This window comes from Paramisgurnus dabryanus, chromosome 8, assembly GCF_030506205.2.
Source record: "Paramisgurnus dabryanus chromosome 8, PD_genome_1.1, whole genome shotgun sequence".
NCBI lineage: Eukaryota > Metazoa > Chordata > Actinopteri > Cypriniformes > Cobitidae > Paramisgurnus > Paramisgurnus dabryanus.
The window spans coordinates 9635852-9650653 of record NC_133344.1 but is presented as its reverse complement, the minus strand read 5'-3'; the positions used below and the strand labels follow the sequence as shown (position 1 = coordinate 9650653).

At 35.7% G+C, this 14802-nt stretch overlaps 2 protein-coding genes across 2 annotated transcripts; one reads left to right on the top strand and one right to left on the bottom strand.

The window, feature by feature from the left end:
• Positions 1-940: 940 nt before the first annotated feature.
• On the top strand, positions 941-6152 carry LOC135771845 (stonustoxin subunit beta-like). The gene is made up of 4 exons (XM_065282222.2): positions 941-1484; positions 3688-3816; positions 3969-4028; positions 5097-6152. Exons 2-4 carry the CDS (start codon positions 3771-3773, stop codon positions 5627-5629), a joined length of 639 nt encoding a protein of 212 aa, XP_065138294.1. The 5' UTR covers positions 941-1484; positions 3688-3770; the 3' UTR covers positions 5630-6152.
• A 2847-nt stretch (positions 6153-8999) lies between these two features.
• LOC135771842 (uncharacterized) lies at positions 9000-14448 on the bottom strand. Its single transcript, XM_065282218.1, has 3 exons — positions 14352-14448; positions 10075-10187; positions 9000-9890 (listed from the first exon to the last, which is right to left on the bottom strand). The coding sequence occupies exons 1-3, from the start codon at positions 14352-14354 to the stop codon at positions 9284-9286; spliced, it is 723 nt and encodes a 240-aa protein (XP_065138290.1). The 5' UTR covers positions 14355-14448; the 3' UTR covers positions 9000-9283.
• Between the last annotated feature and the right edge of the window lie 354 nt (positions 14449-14802).

Genomic DNA, 14802 nt, shown 5'->3' with positions numbered 1-14802 from the left:
TTAGATTTTTATGTTTTTCTTATTCCCCTCACTTCTGCCTGTTATTTCCTCATTTCCTTTGTTTATCAATCCTTACTTTGGATCTGCTTTTTTGCTACTTTAATTCTGAATCTTCTCCTTTGTATTTTCTCTATATTCTGTTGCCTGTCTGACTTTTATCAACCTGGAAAATGACTCTACTGTAAATAACATACAGTAAGTGCGTATGCTATATTTTTCATAGGCTTTCAATCAATTGATTAAAAAGTTATATCATTTTAATATATACTGTACATACACATTGACATTGTTATCTGTGTTAAGGTCTACAGTTTTTAAGCTATTAATAATTGAGAAATAAGTTGTACATTTGGTGGAACAGTTGTTTGATTTTTACCTGATGATAGACGTATTGACTGACTGTGTGTAGTCAACAGTGCCACCTGCAGGCCGGAACAGATACTATACTATTTAACACAATCAAGAAACTTCACGGCTGCTGAATCTATACAGAATTAATCACAAGTTAAATAAGCTATGAAAACAAATTAGAAGTAATAATAATAAATGATTAAATGATTAAATTTGAGAACTAAAACGTTTTCAATCCTTAGAAGATCAGGGGCTTTTGAGTCTTTATCTAATAGGAAATCATGAAACTGGAAATTGTGACAAATGTGATCAAATAGAAACTAATTATTCTTTTTTACAGTCTATGACTTTTACACTTAAAACGCAATGCACTTGAAATACCAGAATTTTAATAAAGTCAAGCATTAAGTCCTTTATGAATAAATAAACTGCGGATTCTGTTAGGATATGGGACGATAATTTATCTAATTATTTATTTAAAAATAATAATACAATTTATATTTTGTGTATACTTCTCATCATTATGCGTTCCACACTCTTTGCCAGTAGATGGCGGGAACGCACTTTTTACGTGATCTGTCCATAGATATGTATATAAAGGCTAGATGGCTCAAGGCGGAGTCAGCTGTGTCGTCACTTGGCGGCCATCTTAGGTCAGTGCTGCCATAGTGCTGCTCCCTGCTGCTGTGGACGGAAGGTGAGTGACATACGCCAACTAAAATGCTCGTAACTTGCTGAATTCTTGACGGATTTACAAACGGTTTGGTTTTTTACAAACGTTATTAACGTGGCTATAATTCTGGATGCTTTAACATGTTTCATGAATTTTTTATTTATTTTTAGTATACGTATTCAGTGTCATAGGTACATCTTTGACGTTTATAACAAACCAATCCGTTTGAAAATCGGTAAAAAATTAAGCAAGTTATGGTCATTTAAAAGTACCTGCATCATTAAAACTCAATGCTACGAGTGAGCGAGCGCCCTGTCCTAAGATGGCCGCCAAAATGCGGACGTTCCACTCAATTGGCCATCAGCGCGGACGAGCCATCTAGCCTTTATATACATATCTATGGATCTGTCAGCCACCATTAACTCCAGAAGAAGAAGAAATCTGACACGAATGACGACAGGTAAGCTTTGTTGCTGTTGTCTTTGATTTGTACTGCGGTCTGAAAAAAACACCAAATTGTGAAATGTTTTTTGAAAAAGTTTTTATATCACGTGAAAGTTGGTTTCATGCCATTTCCAAATCTGTTTTATTTCTTTCATGACTTGTCTGTAACAAAAGTTACTTCATCCAAGTTAACTCGCATAATGCACCCTCTTCTAGCCCACTTTAAAGTCATGTACTTTGTACTTTAAAATTCTCTTATTATTTGTTTTGAACAATGCACTGCGCTGCCGCACATCAAAATAAACACGTCGATAAACAGGAAGTGAATTATTGGAGAAAGTGAAAGTAGCACATTAAAGCTGTGTCTGAAACCGCTCCCTATCCACTATATAGTGCACTATATCGGGTGTCGGCCATTTTGTAGTGGTGTCCGAAACCTGAGTGAACAACTTCATTCCCTACATTCATTCACTACTTTTTACCCACAATGCACTCTGATTTTGAGGGTACATTCGATGTACACTCGTTCACTCATATTTCCCATGATGCAACGGGAGACGAACGCGTAACTTGAATCAGCTGAAGGATACTGACAGTAAACACCAAACATTTTCTTGTTGTCAGTTATTTTCTACTTTTTGAAAATAAACAAATGAAAAATAATTGCGTTATCTTTTATTTTAAATCTAATACACATTTTTATTAAACAATAAACAAACAGCAGTAAATAAATATTATAAGCAGTTGTTTTGTTCTCTTTATTATCAACTAATAGCCTACAATAAACATGACAAATGTGAAAAACAGTAAGAAAGTAAACTTTACCATTTCACAGCACAATCAATAAAGCCACACAGGTGTTTTTGATTAATCTCTGCGACAGCTCTCTGACGCATGATATTTACGTCAGTGTCCGAAATCGCTCACTCATTTTCATTTGCTTCATCCCCATATAGTGGACTCAACTGTCATTCCCCATATAGGGAATAGTGAATGAGTGAACGAGGGAACGGTTTCAGACACAGCTTAAATGTAGGGTGTCTAGACAGACACATGTCAGGATTGTTGGGGGCATTGACGAGGCCAGAAATTAAACCGAGTGAACCTTGGTGAAATAGACCCTTTTACAGCTCACGTGATCAAATAGCCTGCGCGCGCATTTGGGCAACGGAAGTAGTGTTATTCCCCATTGGTTCTAACGTGGTAGCAACTCAGAACGTTCATTAAAACGGTTTCCCAGCATCAAATTGTCTGGTTGTTGCGTTTGGTTGCTCAAATATAATATACTAATATACGTATATATGTATCTGGCAACTTTATTTTTGGCCATCTGCTAATGTCTTCTATCCACTCCACTATAGTACACGGATCTGGTAGCTGTGTTGAAAATGTTGATAAAGTCAACTTTTTTAAAATAACTTACTGTTTGTGTTGCTTCACTGCTGATTCTTACGATACTTCCGTTGCCTAAATGCGCGTGCATACGCTGCCACGTCATCATTGTGTACAAACAGTAAAAGGGTCTATTGGGTGGACCTCAATACCTACTCCCAAATTACATTATTTTACAATATAGTAGTGGTATTACATTATGTTTTTAAAGGGGACATTTTACAAAACTTTAAGATGTCAAATAAATCTTTGGTGTCCGCAGAGTACATAATATATTAAGTTCTAACTCAAAATACCATATAGATAATTATGTTAAAATTGCCACTTTGTAGGTGTGTTCTTTAAATGGAAATGAGCTGATCTCTGCAACAAATGGCAGTGCTGTGCTTGCATAGGGCAGATTAAAGGAAAACACCACCGTTTTCAATATTTTACTATGTTCTTACCTCAACTTAGATGAATTAATACATACCTATCTTTTTTCAATGTGTGCACTTCAACTTTGCCCAGCACTTTGTAAATGTGTTAGCATTTAGCCTAGCCCCATTAATTCCATAGGATCCAAACAGGAATAGAAACCATCAAACACTTCCATGTTTTCCCTATTTAAAGAGTGTGACATGAGAAGTTACACAAATAAGTATGGTGACACAAAATAAAACGTGGCTTTTTTATTTATTAATTTTTTGCTGTTTAAAAACGAGAACTATATATTGTATGGGGGAAGAGCACTTTGTTTGCAGCACTTCGAACTCAGCGCGCAGTAACATTATTCAAGCACCTGTGTCTATAATTTAAATACGCATCCTTTAAATCTGTTGTCCAAGGGAGGACGCCCTGAGTGCTTTGTGCAGCCTGAAGAGGACCTACTGACCTATTGCTACTCTCTTTCTCTCAATCTCATCTGAATATGGAGCCGTTCTGCAAACAAGACACAGAAAAGATCTCTGATAAAGGTGACGTATCATTAATTTACTCTTCACCACCTTTATCTTCTTTACTCTATTATCATGTAGAAATGCAATGCACATCAAAATTGAATGTGAAGTTATTCAGACATGATTTAAATGTGCAATATCAACCATCAAATGTCTGTTCTTTTCTAAAGGTAATAACACAGAAGTTATTCCCAACCCTGAACCCAAGACCAGAGAAGAGTTCCTCCAGTGTAAGTTACTATAAACATGAATACTTTTAACTAAATCTCTTATTATAATCAACCAGACTAAATTATTACACCTGAAAGTCCTGAATATGTTGGCTGCTCTCTGTAAGCACTAAAACAAATTTTTTGCCAGACCTGCAAACTACATCTGCACTAACTAAACATATTTTAGTAACACTATGCAAGTATTCAGGTATTATGTATTAACATTTGTTCTGTTAGTTAACTTGAACTGACAATAAATAACACTTCAATAGTACATGTTAATTAATATTAACCTAAACATTTTCAACTTCAAACCTTAGTTTGAACTTGAACAGCCAACAATCAACACTTATGTCAACTCAAACGAAAAATAAATATATGTTGTAAAAATATATATTTATATATTTATAGTTTTTGCTATAACTTTACACCATTTCCTATTTCACCTCATCCTCCTGTGATATCGTGTGATATGCATTCACATACAAGCAAGTCTCTCAAATTTATCATTAAAATGTCTTGAGTTTGCAATGTTTGTGCATGATGGAGATTGACTTCCTGCGGAGCTGCGCAGAGCGACTGGATTATGACATCACTGATTGGTCTGTGCAGCGCTGCATGAAGTCGACAACAACTTTTAGCGCTGTGCCTACAATTTATAAATGTCACTGGCCAACTGGCGATTGAGACCTTTTTGTATACTTATCAGTGCTGATTTTTACTCCCATTTGGCGAGTGTTAATTGTAGACCCTGTTTGTAAGTCTCTCCAAAGTATTTTGATATTTTATTTATTATTATTATTTATTATTATTATTATTTTTTTTAAATGTATTACCATTTGTTTAACCATTTTTACTACTAATACAATGATTAAACATGGTTTCACTATAGTAACCTTTTTATATTTGTAGTAAATTATCAAATTGGTAAAATTTTAAATCCTTTAATTTATATATATGTCAAGTGTGTCATTTTTTGAAAACAAAACTGAGAGCTGATTCTCTCCTACAATATTTGATGTCAACAATGAAGTACATATGAATATTTCTGTGTGTAGATGCAAATTATTTGTTTCTGTTTTCCAGATTCTCTTCGTCTGACGCCGGATACGAACACGCTGTATAAGCACCTTCGGCTGTCTGAGGGGAACAAAGTGATCACATTTACTCACACAGACCAGCTGTATCCCCATCATCCAGACAGATTTGAGTGTTGTCAGGTGTTGTGTAGAGAGCGTGTGTGTGGACGCTCTTACTGGGAGATTAAGTGGGGTGGTGCTGTGCATATATCAGTGTCATATAAAAGCATCCGTAGGAAGGAATTAGGTCATGGGAGTGAGTTTGGGCGTAATAATCAGTCCTGGAGATTGTACTGCTCTGACTCCAGATTTTCATTTTGTCACAATAACAAATGGATAAATCTCCCTGTAGTGTCCAGTTCTTTCAAAATTGGAGTGTATGTGGATCACAATGCAGGAATTTTGTCTTTCTACAGCGTCTCTGACACACAAATGACCCTCATCCACAGCATCCACACCACGTTTACTCAACCTCTCTATCCTGGGTTTACAATGGTTTCCGTTCATTCTAAAGTAACGCTGTGTGATCCAACTATATAGATTGTACAGAATTGTATTGTATTTTATAATAATATATTTTTTATTTAAACTCAGGGGTGTACTCGCATTATACTTAACCAGGTGAACTGTACCCAAGTGCGATTGTTTCCACTCCCCTGCTGATCTGCACTCGCACTACACTTTATGATCCGTACCCGAGTATGCTTATGTCATTAAAACATGTTGATGGAGTTGCACTATGCACTTACAATGAGTTTATGGTTTATTAGGCATGTTTGAAATCAGGACAATAAATCGTATGACATTAAATCATATGACATTTAAGTAACCCAAAGCAATTGTAGCGCATACTGTTCCTAAATCTCTCTCGTGGTTATTTGATGTCAATCAAACCTCTGTTATCTTGGGTTGTTTTGGATGCGGTGACACACGGCTGCATCTAATTGTGCTGCGCTTATCAAAATGTTTTTATAGTGACAGCTGAAGTTTCGCACTCCGAATTTTCCCTTTGTTTTTGATTTGTTCTTATGCAAAGAATAAACAATCAAACCAAAACAAAGAAGCCATAGTTCTCTTAATTCATATGTTTATATATACAGTATCATACAATGTCCTCCATAAGTATTGGGACAGTAAAGACTAAACTTCTTTGTTTGCTGTAGAGTCAAAAAATTGGTAAGATAAATATCAGTCAAAAGTACACAATGTCGCATTTTATTAACACATACTTGCTTTTCCAACATAAAACATCAACCGTTTATCCTGAATTGTCCCCAAATGCAAGAAGCAATGGACCAAACTGATACACATCATCTACTTTGGTAATAAGGTTGTATTTGTTAACATTAGTAATTGCATTAGCTAAGATGAAATAACAATGAGCAATAAAATTCAACATTTATTTATCTTTGTTATTGTGATGTTTATATTAACTAATGTTAACAGTTGTAACTTTAAAAGTTATACACTGATATTAACATGAACTAAAATTAATAAATGATATAGAAGTATTATTCATTGTTAGTTCATGTTTGCTAATGCATTAAGTAAGGAAAGGCTGACGACGGACCATTAAATTATAAGAAAATGCAAACCCAAGGTGCAATGCGGCACAACGTGGAGTGCCGTTACACCGCGGGTGTGCATTATTTTCAAATAATTCAAAGGACCAAGTTAGGTTACAACAAACATTGCTCTGGTGCCTATTTTTAAGACATTTGACAAGTTAGGTGTGCGGTTATCAGAAATTAATGCATACCCACAGAACATTTCTCAGCCAATCAGAATACAGCATTCAACAGACCCGTGGTATAACTAATATTATAAAACGGGCAGTTCTGGTCCTTCATTCTGATTGGTTAAAACGTGTTCTAAGCTGTTATAAAATACCCGGTAACTTCATTGACTACATTACATAGCTTAAGAATCACTGCGTCACTGTTTCTATGCACTGATTTATGAAAAAATAAACACCACAGTCTTTAATCATATTTTACATTTTGTAACAATTTCACAATATGTAACGGAGATATCCAGATCTTTTAACTCTTTGATCCACACATTAACGTTTGCACGATATAAATGTTAATGTATAAATTAGATGAATGTTAGTTTATGAAAATAAACTAGGTCTTAAAGGGGACATATAATAAAAATCTGACTTTTTCCATGTTTAAGTGCTTATAATTTGGGTCCCCAAAGCTTCAATCAACCTAGAAAATGTGATAAAGATCAACTCAGTAAATTAGTTTTGGAAAACCATTCTCTGCAAGCATGTGAAAAAATAGATAATTGAAGTATGGCTCCCATCTGAACTATTCAACCAGTGCCATTAAGTGCAGATCAGCTCATTTGCATTTTAAAGGACACACCCAGAAATGGCACATTTTTGCTCACACCTACAAAGTGGCAATTTTAGCATGATATAATACACTGATTCTTGAAACTTTGGCAAAAACATGTCCCACTAAGAAAAGTCCTAATTCTGTTGGAAATTAATACAATTTTTATGAAGAAAAAGAATCAATGTTATAATCAGGGGGTCCTTTGCACATATATAAGGTTCTTTTATAGGTTTATTTTTATTTTGATTAATTAAATGATTATATGCTGGCCCATTGCATACAAAATCAGCTGTCCTCGGTTAAGAGATAATCATTTCAACTTGATTAAAAAAGCCAAAAGTAATAATTGAATTGAATAATATATTTACCACACGAAAGAGTACATTGCAATATGTATTAAAAACTACAAACAGTGAGTTTTGAACAATATTTACTATTATTTTGTGATTGCTCAAAATGTGTCCCACATATTCGTCACCACCGTCAGATATTTATAAAAAGCAATGAAATCAGACAACTACAGGGTCAACTTCATTCCTGAGGACCCCATTTTCAAACCTTCAGCTCTACTGCATGTTTCAAGATCACTCAAGCTCCTGTAGGTTTGATATTTTCTCTTAAACATGTCAACACCGTCATCTTTGTATAAAAAATATTAGATTAGATTATGAAATAAATGTATCATCTTTAAGAAGAGGTCTGAAGTAGCTATAGCAACAGAGGGGGAATAAGATGGCTAACGTGAACAACTCATCTATTTTATGTGAAAGAGTAGGTTTTTGTCCCCACCACCGTCAGATGTCACCACTGTCAGGTTTTCTGTCTTTTCTGTCAGGTTTTATGTATTTTAGGAAGTTATGATTTGATATTTGTTCATCACAGTGCTCAGGATTGTTATTTTTTGGACCAAATATTTATATAAAGTTTAAGCAAGAAGCCATTGACTTGAGTGGTATACATTTTGGAATAATGAGGCCAATGTCACCACCATCAGATTAATGTCACCACCGTCAGACAGAGTTTTATTTGTTTTAAATGAATATGCTTACAATATGTTTCTTCAGTGCTGTTGAGTTATTAAATTAATAGTCTCTTTTAATACAAAAAAATGTTTATTAAATAAAAAAAGCATTACTTTTTCTATTTGGGCTTAAAGTAAACGTTGTATGAGTAATAACTGGAAAAACGGCTTAAAAAATACAAACAGGGGAGGTTGCACCAGTAAATTGCTAAACAGCCAAGACCTTGGTCTATAATGATATACCTTCAGATTTTGTAATTTAACTAACTTTTTTTCAAAATGTAAACCTTTTTTATCCAAATTCCCAAGAATCACTGAATAAATAATCTTTTTGGTAATTTGAGCTAACCTTTCATACATACTCCGGGGACACCAACATTTATTTGACATTTAATACGAGTAATTAAATCTTAGTAATTCAACTCAAACCTGTTAAAAGAAAATGCGGACGGCTCTTAATATAGTTTAGAAAATGTTTATTGATGTAACAGTTGAAAGCAAGTACAAGGAACAGAAACAATATTGCAAGGCAAGGCAAGTTTATTTGTATAGCACATTTCATACACAGAGGTCCTTCAAAGTGCTTTACATAGAAATGAGAAAACAGTATATAAAAGAGAAAAAAAATAAGAGATACACGATAAAATCACAATAAAAACAAAGATACATAAAGATACATGAGAGTTTAAAATAACAATTAAAGAAAATAAATGTGATTTTACTGCAGATAAATTAAAATTTGCACCCCCCCCCCCCCCACACACACACATCTACTGCATTTTTGATTTAAGCAAGCAAAAGCATTTAAAATCAGTTCAGAGCATCAGATCAAAAAAAGTAATTTGGTGGTTTATCTGGGACATCCAGGCAGTAACTGGTTGTTTTCTCACCCCGACATTTAAAACAGTTCATTCGTTCAGCTCCATAACATTGATAAAGGGGCACTGTCGCATCAATCTTTTTGAATTCTTCTGATAGGTTAGTTCTCCAAGCATCCTTATGCCAGACGGTTCGAAAAACAAAAACATTAAGTCCCTGATTTCGCTTATTTTTCCAGTTTGAAAGACCCTCCATAATATTCTTCTCACCAATAATGCACTTTGTCACACAAGGTGAATTGTAAGTATAGAAAACCACACAGTCATTGTCCTTTGCCTTTTCTAATAGTTTGTCCATAAGAGAATTACCCGGAGGATTCAGCAGAACATTCTCGGCATGGATCCTATCGGATTTTGGCCTTGCAGCAATTATTGGTGCATTCTCTGAGTCTGTACAAAGTTCACATGTTTGACCATTAGTGAGGATTGTTTTTACTTTTTCTGCATCACCTTTGCTGAACACAGTTTCAATAGAAGAAGTTTCATCTGTGCACTGTTTCTCTGGGACACTGATCGCTATTGCATACTGAATATCAGGCTTTGTTTTGGGTTGAACACTGAAAGACATAACATGAAACATTTTATGATTGTCACAGTTTTCAAAAAAGAATGTCTTTCTCCTTGTTCGGAAAATACAACTATTGACTTAATATATTCCACTAGCTAATGCATTTTAATGATTTAAAATTTAACTAACATGATGCTGTCACTTTTTTTATCATAAACAAATTGATGACATACTTATTGTCAAAATACTGAATCATTTTATTGAGGACGGCTGTGTTCACATTCGCCTGAACTCGCAGTTGAAGCAGGCAGAGGAAGATGAGTCCTGTCGGTGCTACCTTGGATGCCTAAAATGAAAGAGTATGTAATGAAAAACTGCTCACTGTAGAACACCGAACATATTTTGCTTCAGGAGCCAGATTTTACATTTTGCATCAAGTATATGTATATATATATATATATATATATATATATATATATATATATATATATATATATATATATATATATATATATATATAAATATTCGAATATTTCAATAATGGCTGATTATGAATTCCTTTCCTCATTTCCATTACAATTGAAAGCTAAATAAATTGACTTTGCTTAAAAGTCTAATGGCCGTACAAACAGTGTTGGGGCAGGGACGGATTATGGTGATGATGTGCCCTGGGCACGGATGTCTCAAAGGCCCTCTTTACCAATTTTTGGGGCAACAGCATTGCACCTGTATGCACAGGGCTCAAGTGTTGGTTCGCCTCTGCCTGTATGCCCCATCATACAGGATTAACAATGGTACTAATACGTGGGGAGAGAATGCACACAACATTCTGTACTTTCACACCACAAATTGGTTTATTTATATCTCACCAGTATCTGTCAACATACAACATACTGTACAACATAATCAAAAAGATTCTGACCTCTCCAAATCATATCACAGGAGAAAATTCCATAAATATTTTACATTTCTACATTTAGGGGTTGTGTACACCAAAACTTTTTACGCCCCCAGCTGGCGCATGTTTTCAATTGTTTCCAATGGAAGCTCTGCGTTTTTCAAATAAGCCAGCAGCTAGCTTTTCCGCGCTGAAAACCGGCGCCCGGGGGTTTTTCCACGCTCGGGGCTGAGCACTGAGAGTTGAAAAATGTTCAACTTTGAATGAAAAGCTCCGCTCGTCAATGTCAGTTCTCACGCGGCCGTCCAATCACAGTGGAGGTGGGGCGTGACAAGTATCACAACAACCAACCGTCTCACAGCTGCCGTATCAGAGCTACCAAAGCGCTTAGCTGAAGAAAGCTGGCACTCAGCTGAAAAACAGCTGGCATTCGGAGTTGTCCAGGTGTTTTCAGCCGTGTTTAAAAGTTTTGGTGTGTCCAGACCCTTAGCAGACATTTCATTACATTTCATTTCATGTGTAAACTGTCGTTCACCACAGGCATTTAGGGGCTGGACACACCGAAACTTTTAAACGCGGCTGAAAACGCCTTGAGGGCACCGAATGTCCCGCCCCTCCTCCACTGTAAGAGAAAACGCTTCCACGACATCATCAAAATCCAGTTCCCTCACAAGATCGCATTCAATGGCCATTAAAGACAGTGAATTTAGACGTCCTTGACACATTTTGCTTCTTAGTTCGTTTTTTACTCTTGCCATTAGAGAAAATAAACGTTCTCCTTCACAGTTGCTGACTGGCAGGGTGAGGAAAAGCTTTCCGTTTTGTGCTTTCTTTTCATTGATCCACTTGGTTGTGGTTTTAAACAAATTTTTGTTTTGGTTTTTGAGTAGCCTAACTGTCTTCTACGCGTGCCTTTTATATTACGCAATGCTTTTCACTTGCCTCTAGATGTCCCTCTCAACAGCGCAGCAATACATTAAGATTATTCATTTTGATTTACTAGTTAATACTTTGCAACTGCAAAAAAATTACATTATTCCTCAATATTTAATACAATTTTATTGAAAATAAAATTAAAATATTTATTTGAAAAGAATAGACACAGTAAATTTGACAGGGCCCCCTGCTGGCCCAGTGCCCTGGGCAAGTGCCCAGTAGGCCCGTGCGTTAATCCATGCCTGTGTTGGGGTAGTTACTCAAAAAATGTCATTAGTTACTAGTTACTTCTTTAAATTGTAATGAGATTACTTTACTAGTTACTGCATTTGAAAAGTAACTTCACTACTTATTACTTTACTTTCCTTTTTCTTAATTTACCACATAGATACATGGACATGGTTTAGGCGGGTCGGCTGATGATGAGTGACTCCTTTAAATCAGGGGTAAAGATAACAACCATGCATTAGGAAAATTTTTAATTGCTTTATTTAGGCTATAGTATATTTTCTATAGACGTGTAAAACCATATTTTGGCGGATTGTTTTTTACTTTCATTGTTTTTACTAGGTTGCCTGCCCATTTAGTCTTAAAAATTAATGGAACCTAAATGAACTTGGCTTGCTGTTCTCGAAGGCAGCCTGAATCTTGGTCGGGCTCGAGACCCAATTCCAAGTAACAGAAGAGAAGAAAAATGCAGTGAAGGAGGAGAGATGCCAGAAGAATTGCGGCTGGGTGCAGAGGCACGAAGACTCACGTTTACCATGATTAATGATGATTGACAAGTTTAGGTTCCTTTCAAACCTATGTTAAAAGTGTAGCCGTTTAAATATTATTAGCCTAATAGTTTATTTTGATCATGGTGCTACGATCGATGGATAATTCTGAAGTTGTTTTAAAGAAGAATAAAATAATTACTTTTCAGTCATTTGGAAACCCTCCGTCTTCATTTCCCGCTCTCCTTTGCACCAGCAGCTATGTCAAAATCAATCTCTATGGCAACAGCACACGTATAGGCACACGCATGCACGCACCACTTAAACAGACAGAACTTTACACCCAGGCAAACACTGCTTGGGTAACGCAGGAAATCGCGTTCCTATAGTCTAGTAGTTACCAATATTATTAGTGTAATGCGTTACTTTACTTCGTTACCCAAAAAAGTAATATAGTTACTGTAATCCGTTACTTTGTAACTCGTTACCCCCAACACTGCGTACAAACAGTCCGGTCTTCAAGGCATAATTTGGGCTGGCAGTGAAAATTTAATAGACATCTTACCATAGCCCAAAAATAATTAAAACCAAACACCTTATAATCACTGTTGACTTTGCTTACATCATCATACATCCCGCAAGTTATTTTGACAAAATGACATAACCAAATTCAAGTTTATTTTGGCTAGAAGTGGGAAAGGGGAGAACCGGGGCGAGGCGGGACGGCATCTTTAGCACGCAACCCTTGACAGAGCTGATAAATATCACGTTATTTCCTTACCATTTTGCGCGTCTAAGTTCGGAAAGCTGTTTTTGATCATGATAAGTAAATTTCACATTTTTTTTCTTTTCTTATAATGCGTTGTGTTTTTTCATTTCATGTGTTAAAGTACTGATTAATCAACAGGTTATTTAGTGCTCACACCAGACGCGTTTGAGGCGTCAAATTTGTGTCTACCGTGCGTAGTTGAATACTTGAACATTTTGAGTGTATTCGCTGTATTTACGCATGAAAACCGCGCATGAAATTGTACTCTTTGAGACATTCATGCGGAAATTCATGTCATGGGAGCGGCTTCTGCAAATCCGCTTGCTTATTATAATCATGTCACTACTAAAGCGAACTAGAATGATGCGGAATCGCGTCGACCGAGCCATGCTAAACGGCCTCATTGCGGCACGAGACCTCCATACAGGCATCAACGCGTCTTTACATTGACTTAACATTGAGATCACTCGCTCTTGAAGCTTCTACCGCAGCATAACACATCCTGAAGTTTGACTTCGCGTTTAAATATCAGGAGTTTCTGTCGGGACGAAAGTAACACTTACTTTTACCCCTATGCTAATACTGTTGCATTATGTTAAAAAGTGTTCAAACTGTTAAAAAAGTTTTATTCTCAACAATTCAAGTTTGTACTGTCGGGTTGCTTTTAAAACATTTGATAAAATTGGAATTTAAAATGAAAATGTGATTTAATTATTTTTTTGCAAAGATAAACAAAAAATTTTTGCAGTTACATATTAACGAGGTCATAGTTGTTTATATTTACTACTGATCCACATGTGTTATTTTATCCCAGACTTCCCAGCTACTTATGTTTAAAGTGAAATTATACTGAAGTAATTTTACATTTGTTAAAAATTCGACCTGGTACTGATAGACCACAATTGTGAGTTATTGAAGACGGCAATATATATATATATCTGTCTAAAACATTAGCTTTTAAAATTAAGTTTTTCTGAAAAATTGTACTTCGCCCCTGCTCTCCCCTACTCATAGCCGGACTATATCTGGTCAAAGGTGAAATTACAGCTATTGCTTTAATTTATTGTTACATTTGATTCACCATCATTTTTGCAAATTTTGAACAATCATACATGAACTCCATAAAAAAACACTATTATACACAAATTGACAGTTTAGTTTAGTCATTATCTCATTAAAAAGAGAACTTACCATTATGACTGCTACGAGTAAGAAAGATGTTCAGAGCTGCAGTACAGCAGTTTCTTCTCTGAATGTGAAGATAAATAGGAAATAAAGTTTACTTTATATAGAGTCTATGCCAGGAACTAAATTGTGATTGGTGCAGTGACGTGTGTGTGTGTGTGTGTGTGTGTGTGTGTGTGTGTGTCTGTGCGTGCGTGCGTGTTTGTGCATGTGTTTGTGTGTGTGCATGTGCGAATAATTTGTTAGTTTAGGGACAACACATTAAATGTGTTGTCCCTATACTAACACACCCTCTGTGTTATTGTTCATTGTGCCGCCCACCACAGTCCTGCGACGTTAGATCAGAAATGTCTTGTCTGCAAATGTAACGTGAGTAACAAACGCATATAAATTTCAGTTATTGTAACTGCGTTACTTGATTTAAAAAAAAAATACTTTGTTACATGCTCATTACCGC